Here is a 16,376-nt window from a genome sequence, read left to right on the forward strand (position 1 = left end):
CGCCAGGAAAGACAACAGCAAGTACCATTTTTGATGTCTTGGTATGACCCGGCCGGGGATTACTACTGGATCTTCCAAGCTGAGCAATGACAAAGGGTGGCAAAATGTTTTAGGTATATTCTTCACTGCTTTAAAAATAGTACTGAAAAAATACTGGATTTTTTGGGGTTGTAAACCCTTTACACAGAAAATACTGTGTGCTGTCACCAAGGATTGGGATGAAATTCCCAGTGAAGAAGTCCATGTGGAACAAGGGAATGATGTTCCAAATGTGAAAGGGAATGGAATTCCAAATGTGGAAGACAACAAAGTTCCCAATGTGGAAGGGAATGGAGTTCCAAATGTGGAAGACAACAAAGTTCCCAATGTGGAAGGGAATGGAGTTCCAAATGTGGAAGACAACAAAGTTCCCAATGTGGAGGGAATAGAGTTCCAAATGTGGAAGAGAATTATATTCCCAGTGTGGATGGGAATGATGTTCCTGAAGTGGAAATGGATTATGTTCTCAATGTGGAAGACAACAAAGTTCCCAATGTGGAGGGAATGGAGTTTCCAATGTGGAGGGGAATGGAATTCCAAATGTGGAAGACAACAAAGTTCCCAATGTGGAAGGGGAAGGAGTTCCAAATGTGAAAGGAAACAGAGTTCCAAATGTGAAAGGAAACAGAGTTCCAAATGTGAAAGGGAATAGAGTTCCAAATGTGGAAAACAACAAAGTTCCAAATGTGGAAGGGAATGGAATTCCAAATGTGGAAAACAACAAAGTTTCCAATGTGGAAGGGAATGGAGTTCCAAATGTGAAAGGTAATGGAGTTCCAAATGTGGAAGACAACAAAGTTCCCAATGCAAAAAGGAATGGAGTTTCCAATGTGGAAGGGAATGATCACCAGAGTGTGGATGGTGATACCAGACAAGGCACTAGATGCATGGATCACAAACCACAAATATAAATGGAATCATCCCTTTATGGCTCAACTGTCAGAATATAAACCTTCCAGTATCTGGACTCACAGATCCAGCAAACGGCAAAATTAATAATATCATATTTGTTGCACATATGAGGAAAGCATGGTTGTTAGTAATAGTATATAAAGCGACTAGCTATGGATAACTATTAGACTGAAGCTGTAAATTCTGTGTGGTGCACGTCTAAGACATGAAGAAAATGTGGACAAGTGGATGTTTTGTGATGCAAATTAGACTGGTGGTAACCTTTGACATGCCCAGAACAGAATACATGTAAACTGTAAGACTGTTCACCAAAATTTCTGTTTGCTATTCCTGAAGTAACCAATGTGAATGCAGAATAGGCTTCAAAGACTTCTTGCTTTTAAAAAGCTTGATTAGGTGTAATATTTCAATTAGAACAAGAAAAACTGGGGGAAAATTTGGGGAAGAACTTTGCAACCTTGCTGCAAAAGAATCATCTGTTATCATCAGAGTTATCTTCCCATGATATGGGTACCAATCTGACACATGACTGAAAGGTAAGAGGGTCAGAGGGGTCACTCACCTTGACAAGACTTTGTCATACTCTGGTTGTTCAGCATCCTCTTCCTGGCCTGTAACATAGGAAAGCAGTTCTTGCTGAGTCATGCTGCAGGCTTTCTGCTCTGAAAAAGACGCACAGACAAACAAGGGCAAAGGTTAGAGGTTAGTAGAAAAAGTCACATGTTAAAACACAAATGGGTAAAAGTCAAGCTATATTATTTTGTTAATAAAAGCAGCATAAGGAAATAAAGGTCAGTTTTGTCAAGTAAATTTGCTGGTTTTCGTTTGGTCAACACTATCACTATCACTATCAAATCCATCTATAATCATTTTAATTCATGTGGCAAACTAACATGAAATAAAAGTAAAATGCATTCGGATTGCACAACAGGAATTTATTCGCAAACATGGTAAAAAATCCAGTCTAAGATGTTAAAAGTGATAGAAAACTGTGTAGTTAGTTCTTGCCTTATATTTCATTAAGAAAACACTGATAAAATTTAGAATGAATTTGGCTGAGTGCAGGTTACAAAATTACAGAGTTTAACACGCCATGTGACTGGTTTACTTGAGCACGAGCAAAGCAGTACGTGGACTGCCAGTCACAACCATTAACACCAGTGGAGAATATTTTGTCAAAAAACAACAACAACATGCTGCTTTCTCCATGAACAAAAGTACACCTTTCACTTTAAAGTTAAAACATCAACAAAATATAAAGCCTATACAAATAAAAAGGTGAGCATGCATGTAAGGGGACACCAAGGTAATGTTAAATTTCAAAAAGTATTTTTCACAAGTCTTAAAACAAAATGCATGAAAAAAGAAATAAATACATTTACACATATGCAAAACTTTAAAATGATACAATATCAAGAGATTAAAAAACAAACAAACAAAACAGGATCAAATATAACACATTCTCGAGCAATATGCAAAGCAGTTTGGTGTACAGCAATCTCACTGGCGCAGCCTGATGTCACATGACTACATGTACACAATGGGCAACAGATACAACAACTATCTGTAGCTAGTTACCTTCCTCTTGCTTCATTCGAGCTATTTCATGATCCGCTAAATAACTAAACTGCTTTTCTGTGATTCCAGAGAAGAATGAAAGACAAAGGGGAAGGGGAAAGAAGAGAGAGTGAGAACATAGTAACATGATTAACCTGTTAAACAATGGGGGGAAAACCAAAAGTTTAGCTGGGTGTGGGTGGGGTATCATCGTCTTTAAGACACCCTACTCTGACAAAATTAACACGGGAGTGACAGGGAAAAAATGGAGAAAATTGAAAATTTTAAGTTCTGGCTAAAATCTGTGATCCTAATCAAACTGAGTCAAACCCCATGTTTGTGAAAATTGTTCCTTTCAAAATTTCTGAACAAATCCAAAGCCAGTATTGACAGTTTTGCTCATAAAGAATGTTACATTTTGATGCACAATCTAAAACTCCTCCTTGGTTTTACATATATAAAGTTTGAAGGAACAGAGATAAAAGAAGAAGGGTACATATTCGATGATTAGTAATGTTACCATGAAAGCAAATGAAGTAAATTTACTGGAGATGAATTCATTTATACATGAAGCAGAGGAGATGATGCCACTCCTCATACATGAATTTTTATTTGTTTGATTGGTACTCAAGAATATTTCACTTACACGGTGAAACGTAAGATAAAGACTATCGGGAAAGTCATATTCAATAATCATCATGACATCCCCAAAATTATATCTTTTACACTACTGGTGTTTGATGTTGAACTCGTCAGACTCCTCAATAGACAACTGTGTTCTGCTTACTATGTATAGGTGAGTACTTGATGCAAACTCCAAAAATACAGCCACAAAACTGGATACATGCATTTTTTTATTTGATTGGTGTTTCACGCCGTACTCAAAAATATTTCACTTATTCAACGGTGGCCAGAATTATGGTGGGAGGAAACCTGGGAGCACCCAGGAGAAATCCACGACCATCGGCAGGCTGCTGACAGACCTTCCCACACAGCGACCACATTAATGACAGTCATTCAGCCATGATAGCATGAAAACTTCTCGGCCATGAAGGTCCCGCATAAACTTTTCAGACAATTGTGTTCAGTCTAACATGTGGAGGAAATCAGGGTACTCGGGGGTAACTCACCCCACTTTCCCAAAAACCTGACAAACATCCCAACACAGACACTTACAAAACTGTGTTTCTAAAGTCGGAACCTAGCACACTTTAAAACAGAACTTTTACCTTTTTTCCAGTCATTGAGAGCAATGTTTTCTATCAATATGTTCCGTATCATGTGGGTTTTAATGGAACTTCCCGACAGAATGGACAATGGTCCTATCTATCATAAATCAATCACAGAAGCATTATGTTTTAATTGCCCGCACTGACATCTTTATTTTCAATCATACTTACTTTGTGTTTGTGGTGGTTTTTGCAGCTGCTCTATTTCTTTTTCAAAAAACTTCTTCCTCTGGATGATGGACATGTGTTCTGGAATCCCAGCAGAATCTCCCTGACCCTGACGAAAAAAAAGCAAGCCTCATAAAGGGAGGTAAAACGTGATGAAGCGCCCTGTGCTAATCACTAGCCGTAGGCAAGTTTAATACTGACTATTAACTTAACCATGGGATACACAGATTTTTGCCTTTGACGTCAGCCCGATATCAATACCACTTTGTTGGAAGGTAACTCCAATGAACTTCATGTAGAGCTACATGAATTGTTCAAAAAGGGGTCAACTGTTTATTGCCACCAAGATTCTCAAAGCAGCTTACTCAGGATATTGTGGGGAGTTCTCTGTCCAGGTCCGAGAATGAATGATTGAATGATTATGGCTTAACGCCACATCGACAATATCTCAGCCATATCGTGGCGAGAACAAGTTGAAAACACTAGGCGGTGCAGGTTTTCGATATGGTTGTGAAAACATCAGACATGAAACAAAAATGTTCAAAATCAGAAAAGAAAAACCAAAACATGTAAAACTTGAAATCCATTACATGTTTAAAAAGACTGTATATGTATCTTTTTATCTATATATACATTAATAATAATTAAAATTTATATTTTATGATAAGGGCCAATGGTTTTCAAATAATTTAGGACATCACCACCGATGCTGACAAACAAACCATATAAAGAGCTGACTACGTAGAATCTTTGCTGAACATGGGCAATGTCTACACAGTCAACTAGGATATGTTTGATCTGAGAATGAACCAAGATCACTGATGTCCGAGTGACAGAAATAGGAGTCTTTAAATCACCAGAACACTACCTGTCTACCTGGAGAAATCCTGCAGGGTATTGCCTTATTTATTTGTCTGCTGGATGTTTAATGCCATACTGAAGAATTTTTTACAGATATCAAGGTGGTCAGCTTTATAGGTGGAGGAAACAAGCATGCCTGAAGAAAAAAACCACTGAACGTTGGTTGCTTACAGACAAACTTTCCCACTTGCCATGTACAGATATGCTCACCATATTGGTGAAAGACAAAAGGTTCTTAAAACACTGGACTGCACTAACAGCCACACAAGCATCATGAACCATCCATTGTCAGGCAATCCCCATGGACAGAGGGAGTGAGGAAATCCAGAAATTCCCCACCTAAGACTGAGTGTTTCATAATACACTGAATCAGTGACACTCTAACCAATAGGCCACTAAAGCGGTCTCGTATTAGAGACAAGAATGAAATGCAAATGACCACAAATAAATATGCATGACAGCTGATGCAGGCAAATTAACACCGTGCCTCATGGTAATGGGGCTTTAGTTTAATTAACACAGATCAGTGTCAGAAAATCATCCATAAATAGAAAGGCAATATAGAGAAAAGGACATTCTGTGCCTTTCAACTGGTTTCTACACGTACCCTTGACAGAAGAATGGATGCAGTATTCTGGTAGTACAGCTTCTATAAACAGCACAAAATATTATCCTACACGTAAACGAATGCTTTATGTCACTCAATTCAGACATGACATTTCCTTAAAGTGATAAAGGTCATATTTTTCACAAGTTATTGTCACAGAAAGCCACCTTTCTATGTGAAAAAAATAAAACAGCCCATCAGCAGGTAAAACCAGCGATGGCCATCTTAAAAGCATTCTAAAATGTAAAAACTGTTAAAACCAGCGATGGCCATCTTAAAGGCATTCTAAAATGTAAAAACTGTTCAACCACTCTCTTTGTTCAAACTCAAACTGCACCCATTTGTTTAATTGCAACAGAGTAGGCAATGCATTTCCTAAAATCTCTAAGGAAAAAAATTAATCGATTTCAGTGTGCAAAACTGCACTGAAAGTGTGGAAATTAGCAAAGCTTGGCACAAAATTCACTTCAGGCCAAACCACGCTTTAGCAAGAGATTAGAATGTTATTATTAAAACTGACCAATTTTCAAGTGCAAGTGCGTATAGAAGAGGAGGATTTCGAAATCACATGAATTGTATCCAAGCTTCTGACAACAACAATAGCTGAAAACCAATGGAGTAGTTCTGATATCAAACCAAACCCAGAAAATAACGATTTCTACATTCAGTGTAGGCTTAAAATCTCCATATTTATTTACTTGAATGGATGATTAACAACATACACAAGAATTTTTCATTTCTAAGGGGACTGTGGTCAGTATTCTGTGTGGCAAACATAAAGTGCCCAGAATAATATAAACCCCTGTCTTTTCCTCAGTTAATGAAGGATTTGGCATATGCTGTCTTCTTGATGGAAGTCCATGAATTTACAGTATATGTACAAAGCTAAACAAGGTTGCATATCTTTCCCAATATGCAATCCCATAGCCCAGAAATGGAAACCCCCAAAAATTTCCACCTAGCATAAATATTCAACCCATCAGAAATGGCCCTCGATTTTGGTCGAGCAAATCTATGGCATCAACAGTTGCTTTGTTCTGAATTACAGCTGTGGCATTTTGAAGGCATCATGCAATGTCACCCAGTTGGCACCGACAGCGAGTTCATGCTCAAAATTTAAATGGCCAAGCTTACAACCATCGCCCAAGTCGTGACAGAAAATCCAACCCTCCCTCCCCAAAAAAAGGAAAAGTGCAAAATTCAGTGCATTATATCCGTATCACCTACCTCCATTTCTGATCAAAATGCCTTGAATTCGATAAAAAAAGTCAGTGAGAATCTGACTGAAGCTTGCAGCTGTCGTGAGTGAGTACGGTATGAGAGAGGAGTGGAAAAAAGCCCACGTTGCCTGCGAGAAGCTGTCAGTCTTCAAACCCTCTCGTGCCTTTGTGTCTCTCCGGCTGACTCACACGCCCTTGCAAATGCCTAATGTTATGCACAGCCCCTGAATCTCCCCGGCCACGCTGCCGGCCCAATGAGTATTGATTTTCCAGGCAAATGGAGCAATGGCCAGCAGTAACCACGGCGATCAATACTGAACCAAGTCAGATAGCCTGTTACGCGAGACGTGTGTCTGTGAGTCTGTCTGTCATTAAATATGTTTTGACAGACATTATCGAACCAATATTAGGGTCAGAAACAGTAGAAGAACTAATCCTGCAGGTATCAAAATAGCAAACAAATATTACAAGAAATTATAAAAAAAAAATAGACATTGTTTTTTTTATCCCTTTGGCAAATGCTACTAACGGATCATCCCAAGGGACTTTTCCACACACATGGACCTGTATGAATGTACTTAATTACACACACATGTAATTCTGCCTAAACGTCTTCTATTGATCTATGATGACTACAGGTAAATGCAACACCTGTTTCATCAAGCGAGAATATGAGAAATCAATGATAACCTGGTTTCATCAAAGAAAACCTTGATTGTGTCAGTTATGTGTCTACAGAGCTGAATTTTCAGGGGGTGATGCGAGTATGGGGTGATTCAAGTGTGGAGCTTGACGGGGGTAGTGGCTGTGTAGAGCTGTCAAAACCACCTGTGCACATCCTAAGCTTATCAGCACAGTTAAGGATGTAACATCATGACATCACCTGCACCACCTGACTTTCTCAGCTGAGAGTTTGTCACAGCCAACTGTGCACCTCATAAAGTATTTGTTTTACACAGGTCTTAAGGAAAACAAAAAACATAAAAACGATCCACAAAATCAGATGTAAAAGCAAAAAAAGTTAATGCAAATATGTTCTTTAATACCTTCCTCCGATTTTTTCTCTCAGCAGAAAAAGGTACGTGAAAAATATTTTTGTAAGGTGGGTATTTGGGTATCTCTAAGGATGTGATGCATGTATAATAAATTTATTTCAAAGTAATGTTTTTTTTATCCAAACACATAGATTTAATTTGAATTTCGAGAATATTATTGAATATATTAATATCATAAGTAAAATCAAAATCCAGGTTGAACACATTTGCTAGCTGAGAACATCAAATTCCTGTTCAAATACATTTATTAAACATGTGTTACATCCTCATTTATAAAATTATTATGCAAAGACAATATATACAAAAAAGTGGTCCCAAATACCCACTATATACAAATAATTTTCAACTGTTTTTTTTCTTTAAAGAAAAATATAAAAAAAATATTGCTGACCACATTTACAACTAACTTTTCACACTGTTTCATCTGAAACTTTATCTCATGTTTACGTGTTCTCCAGCTTTAAATGACAACAGATTTCAACGCTGTGTGTATTGCCAAGGCAACTGCCTTACCCAAGATCAACCAATCAGGAATCTTCGTAAGTGTCTAGAATTGGTTGACAGCTGACATTTACAAGCTGAAATAAAACTTGTGCCTTATTTGTCCATTGATACATCTGCAAAAGGCCACCACTGGTACAGAGACATAGGCCCTTAGGATATACCAACCTGCCATTTAACCCTTTTCTGATGTAAATATAGTACCTGAGTAATATGCCGTTTCTTGATTTTTGAACATACAGGAGAACACGGGGAGTGCCAGTCCAGTTTACCTTAAGCGATGCTGACGGTTTTCTTGCCTCCTTGCGAGGATCAAAAATTTCTTCTTTTTCAGCTTTCTTTGGCGATGCTACAACATTAGGGCTCGTGAATTGGCTATATGTGCCCGGCTGCATGGCGACCGATCTGTGTTTGGCGGCTGGTAACCGCGCCTGCCGAATGGGATCCAGATTTTCCTCTTCCGAGGGTGATCTCACCACTGCGGCGACTGGTTTTGGGGGCAAAGTTGGTCGGAATTTCGGCTTGGGAGGCTGAGTTAACAGAATGAAATGTCATGCAACTTCAAACAAGGGTCATGCTGTTTGTTAGTGATAGGGATAGGAAACAGATGGACAAACAGACAGAAAAATGGGCGGACATACAGATATGAAGACTGCAGACTAGCAGACAACTGAAGGGTTGTCATGCATGCAAACAACTGGACAAAGACAGGCAGACATGCAGACTGAGATATGAACAGCTAACAGGTTGTAATTCAAGCAGACAACTAGGCAGACAAAAGCTAGAGGGGGTTGACTGTGGACAAACAATGAGATCCACAAACTACTTGCAAGCTGACAAATGACAGGCAGACTAAACAAAGGACAAATCAACTGATCTACTGACATGACCATCTCTAGAAGTTGGTCATTTTTTCTTCCACACTTTCAGCATGTAGACTGCCGATCTCAATTACCAAAAGACTTTTCCACATACGCAACAGAAATGCTGACAACCGCACACGAAGACACTAAACACAAGACAACATTGATACTGATGGACAAACTGACAGCCATACATGATTTGTGATTCCTTTGAATTTTCCATCCAAAATTTATAGCTATGTATGAGGTGATTCTCAACTGAAGTATATACTGTCTTCATTAAACACAACATCTGTGAATTTTCCATCCAAAATTTATAGCTATGTATGAGGTGATTCTCAACTGAAGTATATACTGTCTTCATTAAACACAACATCTGTGAATTTTCCATCCAAAATTTATAGCTATGTATGAGGTGATTCTCAACTGAAGTATATACTGTCTTCATTAAACACAACATCTGTGAATTTTCCATCCAAAATTTATAGCTATGCGTGAGGTGATTCTCAACTGAAGTATATACTGTCTTCATTAAACACAACATCTGTGAATTTTCCATTCCTTTTTTTGGTCAAAAGAAGAAAACCACAATCATGTATACTGACTCCAGCTTGACGCACAAACAGTCTTCATGTTCTCTCACTTTTTACTTCGGCAAAGAAAACATACATATTCGACATCTGTTCAAAGATTAAAAATTTGATGTAAAAATCATCGTAATTAATGCAAATGTTCAATTTTTTCGACCTCTAAAACACTCCTTTCAGTGAAATCTATGCATACAATTATTATGAAAATGGCAACAAAAATGACTTCATTGTGTCATTTAAGATGTCAGCTTCATAAAACTGTGCAGATTATTTCTCTACACCCCATACTTTTCTCAGAACATTTCAAACTATTGGCCACAGTGGTGGTTGAAAAGCTTGAAGATTTACGGTATGAAGATTTGGCTGGGATAAAGTCAAATGCCATAAAGCCACTATTTATTTGTCTATGTTATTTATTTGATTGGTGTATTACGCCATACTCATGAAATATTTCACTTTACAACAGCGGCCAGCATTATGGCGGGAGGAAACCAAGCAGAACCCCGAGAAACCCATGACCATCCGCAGGTTACTGTCAGATATTCCCACATACGGCCGGAGCAGAAGCCAGAGTAAAGCCATAAAAGACCACCTCAAAACTCAAAGCACTTGGTAACACTCTTACACACATGCGCAGCTTTCAAACCAAACAGAGGCCATTTCCCACTCGCTTGGTAATAAGGCCATTTCCCACTCGCTTGGTTTGTGATTTGTGCATGTGTGTACGGGGTTCTAGCCAGTCGGCGTGCTAGTAAGGGGTCAGTAATGGGCCTACTCCCAAATACCCCGCCTCACCTACAGGTTGGTACTCTTGCGGGGGAAGAAGTCATATTTGTCCTTTCTCACTGTATAACCATTACTATTTATTGTTTTCTTTTCATCTGTGAAGGCCTTGGGGAAGAACAGCTTTGTACAAACTATCAATAAAGAGAGATATTATTATAAATTACAAGCTATCCTGATATAGCTTCCAGTGGTCTTAGCGAGAATGAATGTCAATTTTAATGTTTTCTTTGCCTTAAATTGAGGTGTGAGTTATCATGACTTGGTCTTCTCAACACACGTTACGTTCACTCGCAAAATTAACCAGCACACAAATATGGATGGCAATGACAATAAAATCCTCTCACACTTAAAAACGATAAATCATATGTATTTCATTTCAAAAAATTTCTAAATTCTCTGGAGTATTTCCATTATTTAATTCCACAACTGCAGTCAGACAAATATGCTGAATCATACCTTTTATATGATATATCCTTAACAGGACTAATTGTACAGGAATGGGACTTCCAATCACAGAGTCAAGAGACACCACAGGTATGTCAGTTCTAACTCTTTTGAATAACATGTTTCTGTCTTCTGTAACAGGTTTCTTAATTCTAATTGGAAGGGCGGCAAATCATAAGTAAAGGAATTTCATAAATAAGATTGGACGGATTTAAAATAAATGACCATGATGCTAAAAATCCCACAAACACAGGCCACCTGAACACCACATGCCTAAGTACTATAACTGAAATATCAAAGATTTTACGTCTAAATCATACTCTTATTTATTGCCTTGAAATGTAGGTTTAGGTGACTCCGATTTTATTCTCTGCTTTCTGAGTAAGCTGACTACAAAAAGCCCAAAATAGAGTAAAAATAAAATGTAAAATTAACCATTTTATTTTGTTCGATCTTCAGGCTTTTTTAAATATAATTATCCACCTTTATTTTCAGGCTATCGGGCCATGTAGGTACATCTTCAATAGAAACAATTGGCTGGATAATCCACATTTTCAATAAATTAGATGATTTTTAACTTTTCATTCTTACATTTACATCCTTCTCAGACATAGAAAAACACTGATTCTGATTGTGAAATGACAATTAAAATTGCTGTGGCTTTAGTAAACCAAAACCTTTCATTATACTCCAGATACGCAACTATGATTTAGTCCACTTAGCTATTGATATTGTGTCACGTTAACAGCTTGTTGCTAAACAGGCAAAAATAACACAGCATACTGAATTCAACCCCACATTTCCCCAATGACTACCTGATTCTTCCCGATTCTGAGAGTTATATTGATTTTAGAAAGGTGTTTTGAGGTTTTCTTGGAAAAGGGAATGATATTCATGAGATGACAGCACCAAAAATAATATTTTGTGACATTTATTTGCCTCTAAAACTGAACTTTTGCAGGCGAAATTTTACGTCATTTAGCGTAACTTATTCATTTTGTCACAGAGAGTAATATTGACTCCAGATCAGTCTTCTGAATTCTCAGAAGGTAATAGAGGAAAATGTAACTTTTAGCACCTATAATAAATTTTGAACCTTCATTGGCCTCTTCATATGCACTTTTTGAGGTGAATTTTTTTGGCAAGTAGTTAGTTTTTTAACAGAAATTCCTTTTTTTTAATTTTATTTTTAAGTATTTTTAAAGTGTTTTCAAGGTGCCATCTTCCTAACAGGTGTGATATACAGACTTACCTCTAAGGGCACAAAGCATACTACTAACAAAACCTAATTTGCATAGCCAGCCATACAAATAAACAAACAAACAAACATACAGACAAGTTCAAACATAAATACACATACAGCAGGTTATTAGTTCCACATAAATGTACAGTAATAGAATGGGGAAGGATAACAGAATGGCGAAGGATAACAGAATGGGGAAGGATAACAAAATAAATCATCAAGTGGAAGGTTTTTTGCTCGCTAAGAAATACCGTACACTTTAAAGATAAACTTTTGTCTTATTAGTGCAAGAAACCTTCCAATTTATTACTACTCTAAAAATGGATTGTAAAACAAAGAAATGTTTTCTTCAAACAGGATGCACAACAATGATTTTCAAGAAATTCAAAATGCACTAAAAGCAAAAAACTTGTAAAGCTAAGATTAAGTGTTAAACCAAAGAACAATCATGCAATTATTTCTTAAACAACTGAGTTAAGACAACAATTAAAGGGGGAAAAAAAACAACAAAGCAAAACATTAATTCTTTAACAGAAAAAAAGGTAGCCAGCCTCCCAAAGAATGCCTCACTCTCGTAACCTCAATGTTGATTGGCTGGTATTGTGTGTCGAATGGTATCATGGTGCTGATTGGTTGGATGTCAATGTCATTTGATAGCTGAATTTCCAATTGTTGTTTAGGACCAATGACAAGTTCTGTTACTTACCACATGAGGCACGCTGGTCACATGATCAGTGAGGTGAGCAGATGATATGCTATCTTTCTCTGGTGACGGCTGATAAACAAGGAACAAAAAATAATGGGTGAAAACATTTGAATGTAATGTAAAAACAAGTGTTCTGATAGGGGAAAACATTTACTTGATAGCTATTTTATCTCATACTGAGAGTAACAGAACAATCTAGACTGATCTCAAGAACACTTGAAGTTTTGCTATCTTCTAAAGAAGACCTGGGGCCGATTCCACAAAGCTGTTTCTGAATTAAGATTTAAAAACTTTTTATGATGCATACTTTTTGACACTGGAAGTCAAATTTTAGGCACTTTCCCTCAAAGATGACAATGATGATGGAGACAAAATTTCAATTTCAACAGCCCAAAAATAAGCTTTAAGATTGTATTTCAAATTTTCACTTAAGTCAGAAATGGTTTCGTGGACTCGGCCAAGGACCTGAAAACCACGACTATCATAACCTCTCTATCAATGTCGGAATAATCCAATATTCCAGCTCGAGGAACTGATTAACCTGGCTGCATGTTAGTTCCCTTGAGTTTTGTGCTAGATATTTCATTGTTATATATGCCATTATAAAGAGAACTTGTATGTTTATGATCTCAGATCTCTTGGATCTGCTATCGCTAATAAAAATATCTTGAGATCTGACCTCTGTTCTATTCTGGCTTGGATGTGAGTTATCTAAACCCTGAAGGTGTTCTCGCTCTTGACGCAGTCGTTCCTGAAACAAAGCAACAGGTCACAATCAGCAACAGGAAATCACAGTCAGCAACGGGAAATTACAGTCAGCAACAGATAATCATAATCAACAACAGGTAATCAGTGACAGGTAATCATAATCAACAACAGGTCATCAGCGACAGGTAATCATAATCAGCAACAGGTAATCATAATCTGCAACAGGAAGTCACAGTCAGGAATAGGTAATCATAATCAACAACAGGTAATCAGCGACAGGTAATCATAATCAGCGACAGGGAACCATAATCAGCCACAGGTAATCATAATCAGCAACAGGTAATCAGCGACAGGTAATCATAATCAGCAACAGGCTATCAGCGACAGGTAATCATAATCAGCAACAGGTAATCATAATCAGCAACAGGTAATCATAATCAGCAACAGGCTATCAGCGACAGGTAATCATGATCAGCAACAGGTAATCAGCGACAGGTAATAATAATCAGCAACAGGTCATCAGCGACAGGTAATCATAATCAGCAACAGGTCATCAGCGACAGGTAATCATAATCAGCAACAGGTAATCATAATCAGCAACAGGAAGTCACAGTCAGCAATAGGTAATCATAATCAACAACAGGTAATCAGCGACAGGTAATCATAATCAGCGACAGGGAACCATAATCAGCCACAGGTAATCATAATCAGCAACAGGTAATCAGCGACAGGTAATCATAATCAGCAACAGGTTATCAGCGACAGGTAATCATAATCAGCAACAGGTAATCAGCGACAGGTAATCATAATCAGCAACAGGTCATCAGCGACAGGTAATCATAATCAGCAACAGGTCATCAGCGACAGGTAATCATAATCAGGGACAGGTAATCATAATCAGCAACAGGTAATCATAATCAGCAACAGGTAATCATAATCAGTAACTTTGGCACTTCACTTGTCTAAAGCATGTCATGTCCAAGTCATTCACTCTGGGAGTTTTCTGTGACCTGAGCTATAACTGGGCAGGAATATGTAATCAATTCAGGCCAGTACACCCACCTATTTCTTCCAAAATGTAGCCCTTACCTAACTGCTTGTTTAGCTTGTGGCGCTGTTTATTTTCAACATTATTAAATCATACCACAATACTTTCTCCAATTAGCAGGCGCATCCCTGTTGCAACATATAATGCTGCCACAGTAAATTGCCATGCTCAGACACTAGACACGACTAACAAAGGGACTTCAGCCTCACAGGACTCCAACAAATTCTGGCATCCATTTCAAGCTTTTAACACACATACATTTCTACACTTTTGGTCTGGAAGTGAATGAAATTTTATATCCATGTATAATTGTGAAACAAATAAAGAAATAACAAAATAGTAAACAGCACCGTTGGCAGATGGAGCAAAGACACATACAAGCCATATTCTGTATGCACTAGCGAGGACCACAAACACTGCCTGAGACCTTCTGTCTTCACAGGATTACAGAACATGTACACTGATTAAATCAATTTTTTGGGAGGCTCCATGGAAAATTACATATTAAGATGATGATAAATTACTATCCCAACTGTAGTCCGGCTTTAAAAAACAAGTGGGGAAAGGATTAAAATTATGTTAATATGCTGGATCCAGGATATTTTATCCTGAATCCTTATTCAAATTTTTGGAAAAACTTTCACCCAGAGCAGTGAGGTAAAATGGACCAACATTGACTGGGGTCTGGAGGCCACAGATGCATTCTCAGTCATTTTAAACTATTTCTGTGCCTATTATAAGATGTATGTCACTGACATATAGCAGGGAATTAGTCCTGGAATAAATTTAACAAGCATATCATGTTTATTTTTTTTGAAAATCATTTAATTTTCTAGAGGAGTCCTTCTGACGGACACAACGGGACTCTGTGTCCATCCCTGAATATTCTCCCCAAAGCCAGACTGAGAGGATCAGCTTACAAGGGGACAAGATAGGAAGCTGTAAAAGCGAGAGGAGCATTCCAGGAGGCAAAACCAAAGTGCAAGTTTTGATTACTGTCACACTTTAAAACTTACTTCAACTCCACACTTTTAAGCCATAAGAGATGAACTTGAGTGCATTTATAAATTAATTTAACATTTATCTACATGATGTTAGACTGATGAGTGGAGGAAAGCAGATAGCCCAGTGAACACCATCTTGAACAGAGGGGTGGATTTGTGTGCGCAATCAAAGGTCAATAGCACAGAGCTCAGACACAATCATCACAGCATGAAATACCTGCACATTATAAGTTATGATTAACTGTACAATATCAAAGCTGACTCTGTGGAATCAGTCTCTGATGAATTAAGAACAATAGCTGTTGGTTATACTGAACATTTTTTCCTGAATACATGGAAGCTGTATTTGACAAAAAATTACTGTATTTCAACTCAGATTAGCATTTGGCATGTGATACATTTTGCACGTGATACATTTTGCATGTGATACATTTTGCTTGATTCTGACTGGTTCGTCCACATCTTATTTGGCCATGTGAGAATTTCTTGAGAAGCTTGATGAATTTCTGGCTGATTCATCCACTTTATTGAGCCATGTGGGAATTTCTTCAGAAGCTTGATGAATTTCTTCCCAGGAAAACTCAAACAGTTGACGTCAAAGATATAGGTGTAAGCATAATTTTAGGTCAAATGCTGTAGCTTGTAACAGCTGATCTGATTGGATAACCCATTCTGTTGTGTCTGTAAGCCAGAGTATGATTAGTCTGAAGGGATGAAGCACCTGTAACCCAGAGTATGACTGGCACAAGGGAAGGGAGCACCAGTTAGCCAGAGTGTGATTGGCTGGAAGGATGGAAACTTCTGTAAGCCAGAGAACGATTGGCCAGTAAGACTG

General features: G+C 37.8%; 1 protein-coding gene across 1 annotated transcript in view; it reads right to left on the reverse strand.

The window, feature by feature from the left end:
• The window catches only part of LOC135463687 (protein scribble homolog), an 85,105-nt gene that overhangs the window by 7,949 nt on the left and 60,780 nt on the right, over positions 1-16,376 (reverse strand). The window contains 6 exon segments of the mRNA XM_064741066.1: positions 1,514-1,613; positions 2,530-2,586; positions 3,909-4,014; positions 8,422-8,679; positions 12,782-12,850; positions 13,461-13,532. Coding sequence (XP_064597136.1) covers positions 1,514-1,613; positions 2,530-2,586; positions 3,909-4,014; positions 8,422-8,679; positions 12,782-12,850; positions 13,461-13,532 — 662 coding nt within the window.

This window comes from Liolophura sinensis, chromosome 3 (assembly GCF_032854445.1).
Source record: "Liolophura sinensis isolate JHLJ2023 chromosome 3, CUHK_Ljap_v2, whole genome shotgun sequence".
Classification (NCBI taxonomy): Eukaryota; Metazoa; Mollusca; class Polyplacophora; order Chitonida; family Chitonidae; genus Liolophura; species Liolophura sinensis.